Consider the following 13588-nt stretch of genomic DNA (forward strand, 5'->3'; position numbering starts at 1 on the left):
TGAACTATCCCTTTAATGCAGGGGTGCCTAAACTTAGTCCTGGAGGGCCGGTGTCCTACAAAGTTTAGTTCCAACCCCAAATAGACACACCTGAAGCAGCTAATCAAGCTCTTTCTAAATATACTAGAAACTTCCAGGCAGGTGTGTTGAAGCAAGTTGGAGCTAAACTATGCAGGACACCGGCCCCCCAGGACTGAGTTTGGGCACCCCTGCTTTAAGGTTACTATCGTCTACATAAAGAAGAATATGGAATTGCTCTCGAAGAGAATGTATAATTTGGAACAGATATTTATAGCACCACAAATATGCAAATCAATGAGAAGTTATCTTCATAACAGTATAGAAGATTACTGACATAGAAATGCTTATCTCTGTATCTCTAAAGTAATAGCTGATATTTCAATTTCAGTTATATTATGGGAAGCAAAAGATATCCATGATGGTAAATATTGTTTGAAAGCCTACGCATCACATTGGAACCTCCTATATAAAAATGTAAACCTTGGGTCAACTCAAATTTGTCTCAAATATGGAAGAAGCTAACAGTTGGGCTAAATTCATAAATTATTTTCCATTACATTTTTTAACCCACTGGATTTGTCCATTTTTCACGCAAGAATTGTTTCTAGAGTATAAAAATAGTAATTATCATTCCTGTTGATCATATAAAAATCAGATTTTCTGATCTCTATTTTTGTATTTACTTTCTCAAATTGTCTTTGAATGTCATTTTTGATACTTAAAGTGATAATTCTATTTAAGTTTCTTTCTTCTGTTAAACACAGAAGATGTTATTTTTATGCTGGTTGATGGAATCCATTGACTGCCATAATCATTTTCTTTCCTTCTATGCAACCAGCATTTTTCGAAATATCTTCTTTTGTGTTCAACAGAAAAACTTATAAAAGTTTAAAATCACATGAGGGAGAGTAAATAGGGAGATGATTTTCGTTTTTCTGTTAACTATCACTTTAAGGTTTTCATGGTCTATATAAAGGATCATATAGAATTTTTCTCAAAGAGAAAAAAAAAAACTCTAAATATGTAATTTGGCACAGATATTCAAAAATAAGCAAACCAATGAAAAGTTATTTTCATAATTGTACAGAAGACTACCGACAGAAACACTTATAAAGTTTCTTTGTATCTCCAAAATAATAGCAGATATTCAGATTTTTTTTTTGCTGATGTTGCTGATATTTAGATTTGTTTATTAATCTGAGGATCAAAAGACATACAATACATTTCCATAATAGTAAATATTCTTCAAAACCATAATGACATGTCTATACTATTGGACTTTGCCATGGTCTGAAAAATATATATTATTCTGTTAAATGTGCGTTTCCAGAGACAGTGTTTATTAGCATTGATAGATGGTATGATGTTTCCCTTTTTGCCTAACTCCATCTATTGATTGATTTACTCATTTCCTGATTTTTAAGGATTGCTATCATTTCCTTAATATAACTTTACCCATAACAATTATTGTATTTATTTATTTGGTATATATTTAGTTAACCTATTTGCTACAATTGATTGTGATTTATTTTTTGTACATTTGAACTATAACCCATTGCACATTTTGGTAAAAGTTACCTCTTTCTCTGAAAGCACATTTTTGATACATACATTTATTTTGACAACCTTAAACATGTCACAAAAAAACCCTATGCATCACAGAAACTATATTGATATGTGAAGCTTCAGTTAACAAAATCTTAAAATATTACACTTAAAAATGTTGGGTTGTTTAACTCAAATTGGCCTCAAATATGGAAGAACCTAAAAGATTTTCAATGTCATTTTTAACCCAGCGATTGGATTCTTCCATATTTGACCCAAGAATTGTTTAGAGCAAACTCAGTCCTGGAGGGCCGGTGTCCTGGGGCCTCATGTACGAAGACTTGCGTGGAAATCTTACTAAAACATTGCGTACGCACAAAGCTGTAAATGTGCGTACGCAGAAAAAAATTCAGATGTATGAAACACTGCGTACGCCGAATCTCACGCATATTCTTTTGTACATCCGAATGAACGTGAAACTGAGCGCAACATGCACGAGCACAAAACCCCTCCCTGCCTCCTCCCCTGTATGAATATGCTAATGACTATGCTAATGGCAAAACCCAACGAAAAAGCAATGGAAAAAGCAAGCAAAAAGAGAAACTTTGAACAGAATGTGAAATGGAGGTGCTGCTTTCGGAGGTAGACCGGAGAAAAGCGGTGTTATTTGCAAGTTTGTTCTCCGGAATTAACAACAAAAGAAAAAAATAGAGTGGGAGAGTTTAACTGATGCGGTTAACACAGTTGGGTCTGAACATCGCACTGAGTGCATCAAAGATAGAAATACTGTGATTTATATCTGTAAAATGTTGCGGCACCCTTACCAGTCTCAGTGGCGCACCTTGTAAGACGCATGTGATCATGAATTGTTCCGTTCGAGCATGAACTCGGCTCGAATCCAGCGTCTGATGATTTCTTTCTTGTTTTTTCCCCCGCAACATATCAGATTTTGCCCACTATTTATCACGAGAAAGACAAGTAGGAATCATCAATAAGTTCATATCAATAAGCATCATATTTTATTTGCACATTTATTGAATGGAAATGTTTCTGATTCACGCATGCAAATTCATCTTCAGATAGTGTCTTTATAGCAATGTGCGTGCGGTGGATCGCTCAGATTACATTGGGAAAACAGGCGACCGCTGCAAATTGTGCTTTAATGTTTGGCTGGTCAAATGTATGGTATGGAAACCTTATATACCTGCTGAACCCGTCTCATACAGCTGCCATTGCAAGGCTCAGACACTTTGTAGAGAGGAATTTAACACAACTGCCTCTAGGAGTCGCCAATGGAAATAAAACAGACATGCACAAAAAATGTGCGTACGCCTGCCAGAAAGCTGCCGTGAAGCTGCGCACATTCCCACGTTCAGTTCATTGTTAGTAAATCCAAACGTGAGCGATTCTGAGCGTGAAACCTGGCGTACGCAAAGTTTTTGTGCGTACGCAGCGTTGATACATGAGGCCCCTGGTGATTTTAGCTCCAACCCTAATCAAACACACCTGAACCAGCTAATCAAGTTCTTACTAGAAACGTCCTGGCAGGTGTGTTGAGGAAAGTTTGAGCTAATCTCAGCAGGACACCGGCCCTCCAAGACTGAGTTTGAACACCCCTGAATAAGATTAACAATAATTATTCTTGTTCACTGTGTCTGATTTCTATTCCTTTATTTGCTAAAAGGTAAGATTTCTACTGAAGTTTTGGTCTGATCATTTAGTGATGAAAGAAAATTGTGTACCAAATATAATTACAGCTATGCTTAGTACAATATACAAGCTCGTGATAGTTTTTGTTCTTGAATTGGTGGTTATGAGCATAGTTACATCTAATTACATCCAAACACAAAAAGCTGTTTGGATGTTTCGTTTAATTGTGAAGAACTTCTCTGCGAACAGTCTGGGTAAGTTAAATTTGCATATGCGTGTGCATTTGCATGAGAATGAACACTTAATGACTCACTCAGTCCTACTGAAATTTGTAAGAACATGTTTTATTAAATAAAACCCATGAGATAAAGAGCGAGTTAAATAAGTTGCATACAGTACAAAAGCTATATAACACAACTACATTATAAATATACATCACAGACACTCTGTAGCATTACAGTGATCCATGAGAAAGTAGTGCCCTCGTTTTCGCTTCCTCGCATAGACTTATATACACATCTGCTTTATATAAACAAAATAGAAAATATCCAATACATCACAGTTCATCTAAAATAAAAACATATGTACAAAGCTCCGGTTAGGCTAATTTCTGACATAACTAGTGAATTTGGTAGGGAGATTGTCCACTGGGTAAACAGTCGGGCCTGTTTTCATTGTCGGGGGTCCGTTTGAGAGAATCCAATTGCAATGCTGCGTTAACTCAACTAAAAAGATCTTGAGTAACACTTTGGCGAACTCTTTGCCCACACACATCCTGGATCCTCCTCCGAAGGGGATGTAGTTAAACCTGGACCCTTCCTCCAGACCTTTGCTCATGAATCTCTCCGGCTGGAACTCGTCTTTGTTTGGAAAGACGTCGGCCACATCGTGCGTGTCACAGATGCTGTAAATGACGTTCCATCCTTTAGGAATTTGGTAACCCTGAAAGCAAATATATAGTGTTAAAATTATTTTCTGACAAATTTCAACATGCACTGAAAAACAAATTGGCGCACAAGCAATTTTTACTAAAAGATTTACTGATTATTGAGAAAAAGGCAAGCAGTAGAAAGACTAAATTATGTTTTTATTGATAAACATCATTTTTATACTTTATTAAATTAGTTAAACTCTATTTTAAAGTAATTAAAATCTAGTGTACTTCAAAATTGGTTTAGGAAACCATTTTCACTTTTAAAATTTTCATAATTAATTACAAAAAAAAACAAGTAACTAAATTGTTTACAAAAAAATTGTTTAAACTATTTTAACTCAATAATTACTAATAAAATTCAACAATTAATTATAAAAAGGTTAAATAACGAGAATTTAATAGATAAATATTTTTGTTTTGTGAATGTAAGGATTTTTTTTACAATTAATTTATCCACAAATTATAAACTAAAAAGTTAACGAATTATTTAACAATATTTTAATAGATAATAATAAAAAATAAAAGACATAATAGTTTAGTGGTTATAATTTATATAAATTAATTTTTATTATTTAAAATTATAAAAATATTTTAAAAGTAGAAAGACTAAAACTTTTTTTTGTTTTTGCAGTTTAAACAATTTAATTATAAAAAAAAATGTATATAATGAAAATTTATTAGATAAATTTTATGCTTTACTGAGAGTATAGATAGAAGTAGACTAAGTATATAGTTTATAATTTTTTCAAAGACATCTTGAAGCTTGAAGTTCAACTTACATTCAATTCAAAGGTTTTGAGTGCGACTCTGAATCCTCCGGGAACAGGAGGGTTGATTCTGAGAGTTTCTTTAATCACACATCCAGTGTACTTCAGCTGGTCCAACAGCTCCATGCTCAAGCCCTTTCCCGGTGTATACATGCCCATTTCAACCTGTCAATGCAAATTTAACATTAGCCCTGGCCCTGATTGAGTAACATCATCAAACTCAGAATGAAACTTCTTAGATCTTACCTTCTCCTGAACCTCCTCTCTGACCTTCTGCACTACTTCTGTGTTCAGACCCAGAAACATGACTAGTGAGGTTGCAGTGCTGGCGGTGGTTTCATGACCTCCAAATAGAAGCTCTGTAGCTGCTTCTTTCATCGCCTAAGCAATACGAAACATCACATTAGCACTGAATCATACTTTTTGTGGGGCACAGAATAATATAAAAATAATACACTACCTGCAAACTAAAAGGTTCGTCACTTCTTCTGCTGTTCTCGATCAACAGCTGAAGGGCGTCTTTGTATTTCTGCTCGTTTTCATTGTCGTCATCTTGAATTTTCTTCCTGATGTTTTCCTCAATTTTGGAGTGAATGAAATTGCGTGCCCTCAAACCCTGCCGATCAAAAATCACACAAGTTGAGTTTAAGAGTATCGCATATTGGGAATGCATCTTCAGACTGTTGTTCTGAGTAACTCACCCTGTACAGACCACTGAAAGGAACGTCGATTGGCAAGGAGAACAAGTTTTTGATCATTTCCTCAAAAGCTTCCACCAGTTCTTGCTCGTCCGTCTTTATTTGCTCTGGTTCAAAACCAAGCAGGATTCTCATAGCTATCCGAAACATGAGTTTCTTCATTTCTGGATAAACCAGCACGCAGGAGTCTTTTTGCAGCCATTCCTGTATGGCGCTCTTCACCTCCTGCTGGATCACAGGAATGTAGTGCTCCAGAGCATCTCGAGAGAACGCCCTCATAATGGCCTAAAACAGAAGAAGAAGAAAAAACTTTTAATTTCCAAAATAATTATATCAGACAATCTGCATTTTTGAAGATGCCTCAAATATTTCATATATTATATTGGGTAATATATAAAATGTTTATTTTAAAATTACTATATAAATATATCATATTTATTCTATATTTAATATATAAAATATTTAACATTAAGTTTCACACATGAGTGAGTGTCAAACATTCATATTAAAGCAGCAAAAATGCATGTATCTTTGTAAGAAGCAAAAATATTGTATTTTTTTAAATTAATGACTAAGTAAAGGCAAGATACTCAAAAAAAAGTACATTTTGAATTGAAAAGACTGAAATACCTTGACATTTTTTGCATTACTTACAATTTTTTTAAAAACATTTTACAGTATAGATGCATTAAAAAAACATTGAGTTGCTTCAACTCAAATCTGGGTTAAATATCGACAAAACCAACCATTTCTTACATCTTTATTTTACTAGAAAGAAAGAAAGAAAGAAAGAAAGAAAGAAAGAAAGAAAGAAAGAAAGAAAGAAAGAAAGAAAGAAAGAAAGAAAGAAAGAAAGAAAGAAAGAAAGAAAGAAAGAAAAAGAAAGAAAAAGAAAGAAAATCTTATCATCCTTACCTTTTTCTTGTTTTTGTGTTGAACTCCATGGACATTGGAGAGGGTGTCAGAGCCCAGGATGGTTCTCACTGATGCTGGCCACTGAACAGACACCAGCTTGTGTTCGCCCAGCAGAATCTGCCTCACATTATCAGCTCCCATCACCCTGACAGTCGGGTTCCCGAAGAGGTGCGTCTTGTAGATGCACCCGTATTTCTGCCGTTTCATGCGCAGAAACTTCCTTCTCTGTGTGTGATGGAGATGCGTTATTGGCACAAAGCTCACAAATGCATGTTATAATACAAGAAATCGTTGATTTAGCAGTTAAATACTTTCAGCTGAACTTGCAGCAAATTGCTGTAATAGTGCACGCTTACCTGGAGGATCAGCTGGAGCGTTTCTCCAATGAACGGCAAGCCCATGGTACCTGGCGGTAGAGGACTTCTGCAGTTCGGATCGACTCGTCGGATCATTAACATCTCCCACAACTTCACCGCGGCGAGAAAGAGTAAAACGGGTAGCACGATGGTGCAGAGAAAGGTGACCATAAGGGTGTACAGCCCCATGTTGAAGCGCGCAACTGATCGCCAAAACGAAAAACAAGCTTCTGGAGAGGAGACGCGTCTTTACGCACAAACTGAGGGCGTCCTCGCCTGCGCGCCCTTATATATCCATTGCGCGCAGGTCTCCTCCTGTTAACTTCCTCAGATAAATTAGTTCACACAAAGTTCATCTTTAATTGTGGTGTCATCTCGCCCCGCCCACAGGGCAGAAGCGGCTCCAAACTCTCAACCATTTGTTATAGGCGCATTTTAATACCACCTCCTGTAGAAGGCAGACAATCCTGAGATTTCACTTTGAAAAGGTGTTAATTCCCCCGACACAAAAGGAAGCATCCGAGGCTCTTTTGTTGCCAATATTCCCGTCGTTTACACTCATTACTCTGGGCTTGTGTGGCATCAGAACTGCCGTGGAGGATTTAATTGAGGAGCTTAAACTGTGAAGCTTTACTTTTACATTTTAAATCCCTTAAATGTCCCTCTTTTTGTCCTTCTCTGCTCTGGGGGTCCTTAAAAGGCTATAACACATGTTAGACAGCCTACTCAAACATGTTCAGTGCTAATCGTATACATTATATATATGGAAAGTGCAGTTTTAGTCTTAAAGGTTTCAAGTTTAATTAAACATTCAATGAATCGTTTAAGTGAAAATCGTCCCTGCAGCAGTTTATATATAAATATATGTACAGAAGTCAAGATTTGAGTTAGTAGTTAACATATTGTATAATGATTCAATTAATAAATAATGTACTAATAATGCATATTTATAGTGTTATTGTAAAAATATTCATATTTTAAGTGCAGATTTCACTACACTTGAAATGTTGACAACTAATGTAATGTGTATGTATAATAGAAAGCATTTTATTTTCAAAAGTTGATTATAATAGTGTGATTTCTGGATATTTCTATAAATGTAAAGTTCTATACATGTAAAAAAAAAGTTGGATCAGATCACTAATCTCAGGAATTTGCTACTACACTGATACACTTCAAAATATAACGGTAAAGAAAGTGCTAAATATTCATTAACTTTACACTGCAAACAAAATTCGGAGTTTCACACAATTCAAATCAAATTGATAAAGTAATTAAACAAATTAAAGTAGATGGAACATAAAACAACCTGGTTGTCCCCCAAAAATGTCAAGAATTGTGCTGTTTCAGCTCATTTTAAATAAGCAGTTTGAACAAGCAGCATTTGTTTGAGTGTAAAAAGGGGGAACCTGTGAACTCTGGGCTGCATCCAAGTTGTTGAGGTCACTGTTTTCTATAAGCTATGACAGCTGTATGTTGTCAGGTCTGGATCTGATCTCATGTTAGACTTTAACCTGGAACCCGTGCCACAGATATTATGCCCTGTTTTCATGTGGAGCAGAGTGTGCTGTAATATCATAAATATGATCATTGTCTCGCTGCGGGTTCAAACTCAGGTCAGCTCAAAAAGTGACGGAGCAGAGCAAGGTTACCGGTACATGAAGAGCAAACACCCACTGCAGTCTGAATTACTGTTTTTACGACAGCCATAACGTGGAAAAAACAAGCTGGGAAGCGAGTCAGTTAAAGAGACAGGATGGCTCCAAATTTTTCCCTCTCCTCATTCTTTGATGTGTGCCTGCCCTGCATTTCACCTTTCATCCTGTGCAATGGGACGGGGAATACTCACGCATGACACATCTATGTTTGAGGGTATTTTAGGCATGCCTCTGAGTAAGCAGTGCGTTCATATGTTAACCCATTACTCAACCGTTGCCATATTTATTCTACGGCATGACCCAAGCATGCCAAATACCCTAAACGAACCTTCAAACTTGGCCTTATTTGTGAATTTGTGCAATTATGAGGCTTGTTTTCCCTCGTAAGAGTCGTGGCAGTGTGTGAAATGCTTTGATGAACCTAATAAACTCTTTGAGCCCAGAGCAATGCAACCTGAAGTTCAAGGATAGTTCACAGAGGAAAGCTTGTATAAATTCCTCTGTTCGTTTACAACGTGGTTTATGTTGGTATTTATTTATTTTAGATTATAACATATGTGTAAACTGTGCCTTTCTACTTTGAGGTGCTGTTTTTTTTTAAAACCACTTTGTTTAAGTCTGAACTTTATTGTAGACTTTGATGGATTTAAAAAGGGTAGATTTTTATTTTTGCTATATATTTACTCACACAAAAAACATAATTAGTATCTTATTTCAGATTTTTTTATTTTTAATTATAAAAAATATGGAATATTTAATTAAATGTTAAGGGACATGTTCTCAGAATAGTGATTTTATCTGTTTATATAAATGTGTTTATTTTTATTTCTTGTAAAGATTATATAGTAACCCCCAAACACACACATTATATATATATATATATATATATATATATATATATATATATATATATATATATATATATATATATATATATATATATATATATATATATATATATATATATATGACAAATCTATCTTTTAAATCCATAGGTTTAATAGGAAACTATTCAATATTATATTTGTGCATATACATTAGATTAGTCAGTACTGAAGCCAAATCTGGAGCTCAACTAACAAAATAACTTGCGTTATTGGACCAAAAACTAGTACACCCAAATGTATGTTATAGAAAAATATTGAAAACAAATTTTAAAAAGAGGAAAATCAGGGACACATAAAATGGAAAAAATTTTGTTGAAATTTTGTAGGTTGTAATTTTTTTTTTTTGCAATATTTTGCTTGTATTTAATTGTATTATCTTTCTATTTCTAGTTTGGAGACTAAAATGTTATTTTAATAAATATATCTGTTTAATAAGTCTGTTTTGTTCAAATGCACAAAAATATATTGCCTATATTCACTGGGAAATTGATAAAAACATTTATTTTCAAAATGGGGTGTACTCCATGCTACACAAACACACACACACACACACACACACACACACACACACACACACACACACACACACACACACACACACACACACACACACACACACACACACACACACACACACACACACACACACACACACACACACACATATATATATATATATATATATATATATATATATATATATATATATATATAATAAAGCCTCAATTTATTTGACTTTACTGGATTTATTAAGCATGGATGAAATATAAAGTAAAATAATGTTTTATACCAGGACACGATAACATTTCTCTTCCAAATTTCATATAAAATAATTGTAATTTAAATATAAAATAATTGTAATTTAAAGAATTTCTCTCTAGAAAACAACTAGGTCAGAATAAACCAATGATTTCAATTGAGACTGAAAATCCAACAAATATTAATTTCCCAACTCAAAGTTAAAACATTGGTGTTGTTAGTGAATTAACAAATATTAAATATACAGTTGAAATCAGCATTATTAACCCCCTGAATTATTACCCCCATGTTTATTTTCCCCCAATTTCTGTTTAACAGAGAGCAGATTTTATCAACACATTTCTAAACATAATAGGTTTTATAACTCATTTCTAATAACTGATTTATTTTATCTTTGCCATGATGACAGTAAATAATATTTTACTAGATATTTTTCAGGATACAGCTTAAAGTTACATTTAAAGGCTTAACTAGGTTAATTAGGCTAACTAAGCAGGATAGGGTAATTAGACACATTTTTGTATAACCATGGTTTGTTCTGTAGACCATCCAAAAATATACAGCTTAAAGGGCCTAATAATTTGACCTTAAAATGTTTTTTTTTAAAGTAAAAGTTTTTAAAAAGTTTTTTAAAGTAAAAACTGCTTTTATTCTAGCCAAAATAAACAAATCAGACTTTCTCAAAAAATAAAATAAAAATAAATCATACTGTAAAATTTCCTTTCTCTTTTTTAACATAATCTGGGAAATATATATTAAAAAAGGGTCATTAATTCATTAATAAAAAATAATAATATTCACCGAGTTTTTATAACTAAAACCGAGTTTACCGCACGCATTGATTCGCTTTCAGCTATTAATATCTTGTTTAGGCTACATGTTTGTTTATCGATCCATCAATATTAGTAATCTTCTTTCTAAGAAACCCTGTATTTCTGGTCTAATTTTTCATTCTCTCCCAGCGCGGAGTTTTGTGTGCTGGTGCCGGTGCTCGTTCCCGGGCGCTGGTGACCCGCTGGTGACCCTGCAGCGCGGACCCTGACATCTCTGTGAACTCCGAGAGCTAAGCTCGCCAAGTTCACTGTCCATCAAATAACGAGATACGCCGCCTGAGCAGCAGTAATTATCCACACTGCCATCTATTCTGCGTTGTCCATCACAAAAATCAAATCAAGGGCATCATTAAAGCCACTTACAGTAATGTTCTAATTGGGTCAAGAGATAAACAATCTTTCACTGCAGCGCGAGAGAGAAGGAGAGAGAGATTTAATTGGAGCCTTCGATGAAAATCGACGCTTTTATCAGTTTTCCCCGCCTATATTTAGCCATGCAAGAGGGGAAAACCTGTTTTCAAAACGTAGTTGGAAATTATATAATGACTTTAAAGGAATAGTTTACCCAAAATGAAAATAATGTAGTCATTCACCCTGTTTACTCATTACTTAAGCCTACTTTCTTGTTGAACGCAAAAGAAGACATTTTGAAGAAAGCAGGAAACCTGTAGCATTTACTTCCATAGTATTTGTTTTTCCTTTGGAATTGCAGGTTGTCAGCTTTCTTCAAAACATCTTCTTTTGTGTACATCAAAACAGAAACTCCTAAAGGTTTGGCACCACACGAAGGTAAGAAGGCTAAATATTAAGTAGCCCCCTAATTTCTCTTTCTTTCTTTCTTTCTTTCTTTCTTTCTTTCTTTCTTTCTTTCTTTCTTTCTTTCTTTCTTTCTTTTCTTTCTTTCTTTTGGTTTCTTTCTTTCTTTCTGTCTGTCTGTCTGTCTGTCTATCTATCTATCTATCTATCAAAAATGTCACAGGAATTGTGAGAGCTAAAGTTTGTTGTGATGATAGCGCGGTTAAACTCCGATAATTTCAAAATAGCCTGTTTTAAAGAAAGTAAGTTTATTATAGAAAATATAGGCTATGCAAAATAATATATAAACAAAACTACAAACCTACCGTGGGCTCACATAAGACATAAAAGAAGTGTTATTTTTGCCTCCTCAGGCGAACACGACTTGCACTCCAAACAATGCAGGATTGTTCCGACGCAAATTTGGGTGAAATGTGGACAAACCTAAGTTTGGGTTCAAAATTTAATTAACATAACTGTTGGGTTTGTCCATATTTTACTCAGATTTAGCTCAGTCCTTTATTTAGTGCGCAATGACATGTAATTTCTAACTTTGGTGGTGACTAAAATGCAAAAAAATAGTCAAGAGTCTTTATTTAGCAGCACACCCCTTCCCCACATAATTCGCACACCCATAAAAAGAAACATTTTGATTACCATCTTTGAAAATATCTCTACCCTCTGAGGAAAGGAAATATATACCCTATTATCATCACTTTCACAGCATATATTCAAACTATATAATCTTTACCTTAGATGACGTGTCTCTGCAGCCCGCTGGAGCTACTGGCTGTTGTTGTTTACTTGCATAAAATGACTCGCATTAGTGACACGTGGCACAGCTATAGGTAGTGAATTTGTCTTTGATTTATGAGTTTACATGACATATAGACCCGCGAACGCAGTTTGAACCGTGAGCACCGCAGGAGGGGGTCACGAGAGCACAGCCAAACAGTTCACTAAAGGGTCAGACTGAAGACTCGGATTTGAAGCCGTGTAACCTGCAGTCTCTGGAGCCTCATTCCGCCTTTTATTTGCATTTAAAAATACTGTTGCTATTAAAGGCTCCGACCTTCCTGGCCAAAGCAAACTAAACGATCAGATAGTGGAATATAAACGGGTTTAACCGTGTCAGCGTAGGTTGTATAATTAATGCCTTTTGAAGATAGCTTATGTGTAAATGAGTGTTTCCATAGGGTTTTGTTTTTGTGTGTGTGTGTGTGTGTGTGTGTGTGTTTGTTTTAGAAATACAAAATATTTAGCACTTAAACTTAATTACTTAACTAAATGTATTGGCTGAGCTTACTAGTGTTTGTCATGGTGTAAACTTGAAGTTCATTTAGATTTTATTCAGTAGTATTATTCTACAATGTAATTCTGTGCATATGCATCTCTTTTTAAATCAGTTTATAACACAAATCAGGACTGGATTTAACTAATAACTGAGGTAAGCAGCCGCTTAGGGCTTCTGGAAATTTCGGGGCCCCCAATAAATACCTAGACGTATAAATTATACCTGTAATTTATGTAGCACATCTGAAATGTATAGTTTGGGTCTTGCAAAATGTTAAGCTTTTCGAAAAGTGTACATTATAGTGCAAATATGTCTCACACAATGAAATAGTTTATTATTTATATATATTTTTTTAATTTAAAGAAAAATAAATGTTGAAAAGACTATTAGTAAAAGACAGAAAAAACACAAATAAAATAAGTAAATACATATTGCTTACTGTTGGGGCTGGAATTGCTTATAGGGCCCCAAATAAC

The 13588-nt window shown here is 34.6% G+C and overlaps 1 protein-coding gene across 1 annotated transcript; it reads right to left on the reverse strand.

Moving 5' to 3' along the window:
- Positions 1-3539: 3539 nt before the first annotated feature.
- Positions 3540-7148, reverse strand: cyp26a1 (cytochrome P450, family 26, subfamily A, polypeptide 1). Its single transcript, NM_131146.2, is given in 7 exon segments — positions 3540-4158; positions 4930-5082; positions 5164-5298; positions 5378-5533; positions 5619-5900; positions 6531-6755; positions 6887-7148. Coding segments are annotated over 7 exon segments (1479 nt in total). The 5' UTR covers positions 7076-7148; the 3' UTR covers positions 3540-3819.
- Positions 7149-13588: the final 6440 nt, after the last annotated feature.

Source organism: Danio rerio, chromosome 12, assembly GCF_052040795.2.
Source record: "Danio rerio strain M-AB ecotype USA chromosome 12, GRCz13ab, whole genome shotgun sequence".
NCBI lineage: Eukaryota > Metazoa > Chordata > Actinopteri > Cypriniformes > Danionidae > Danio > Danio rerio.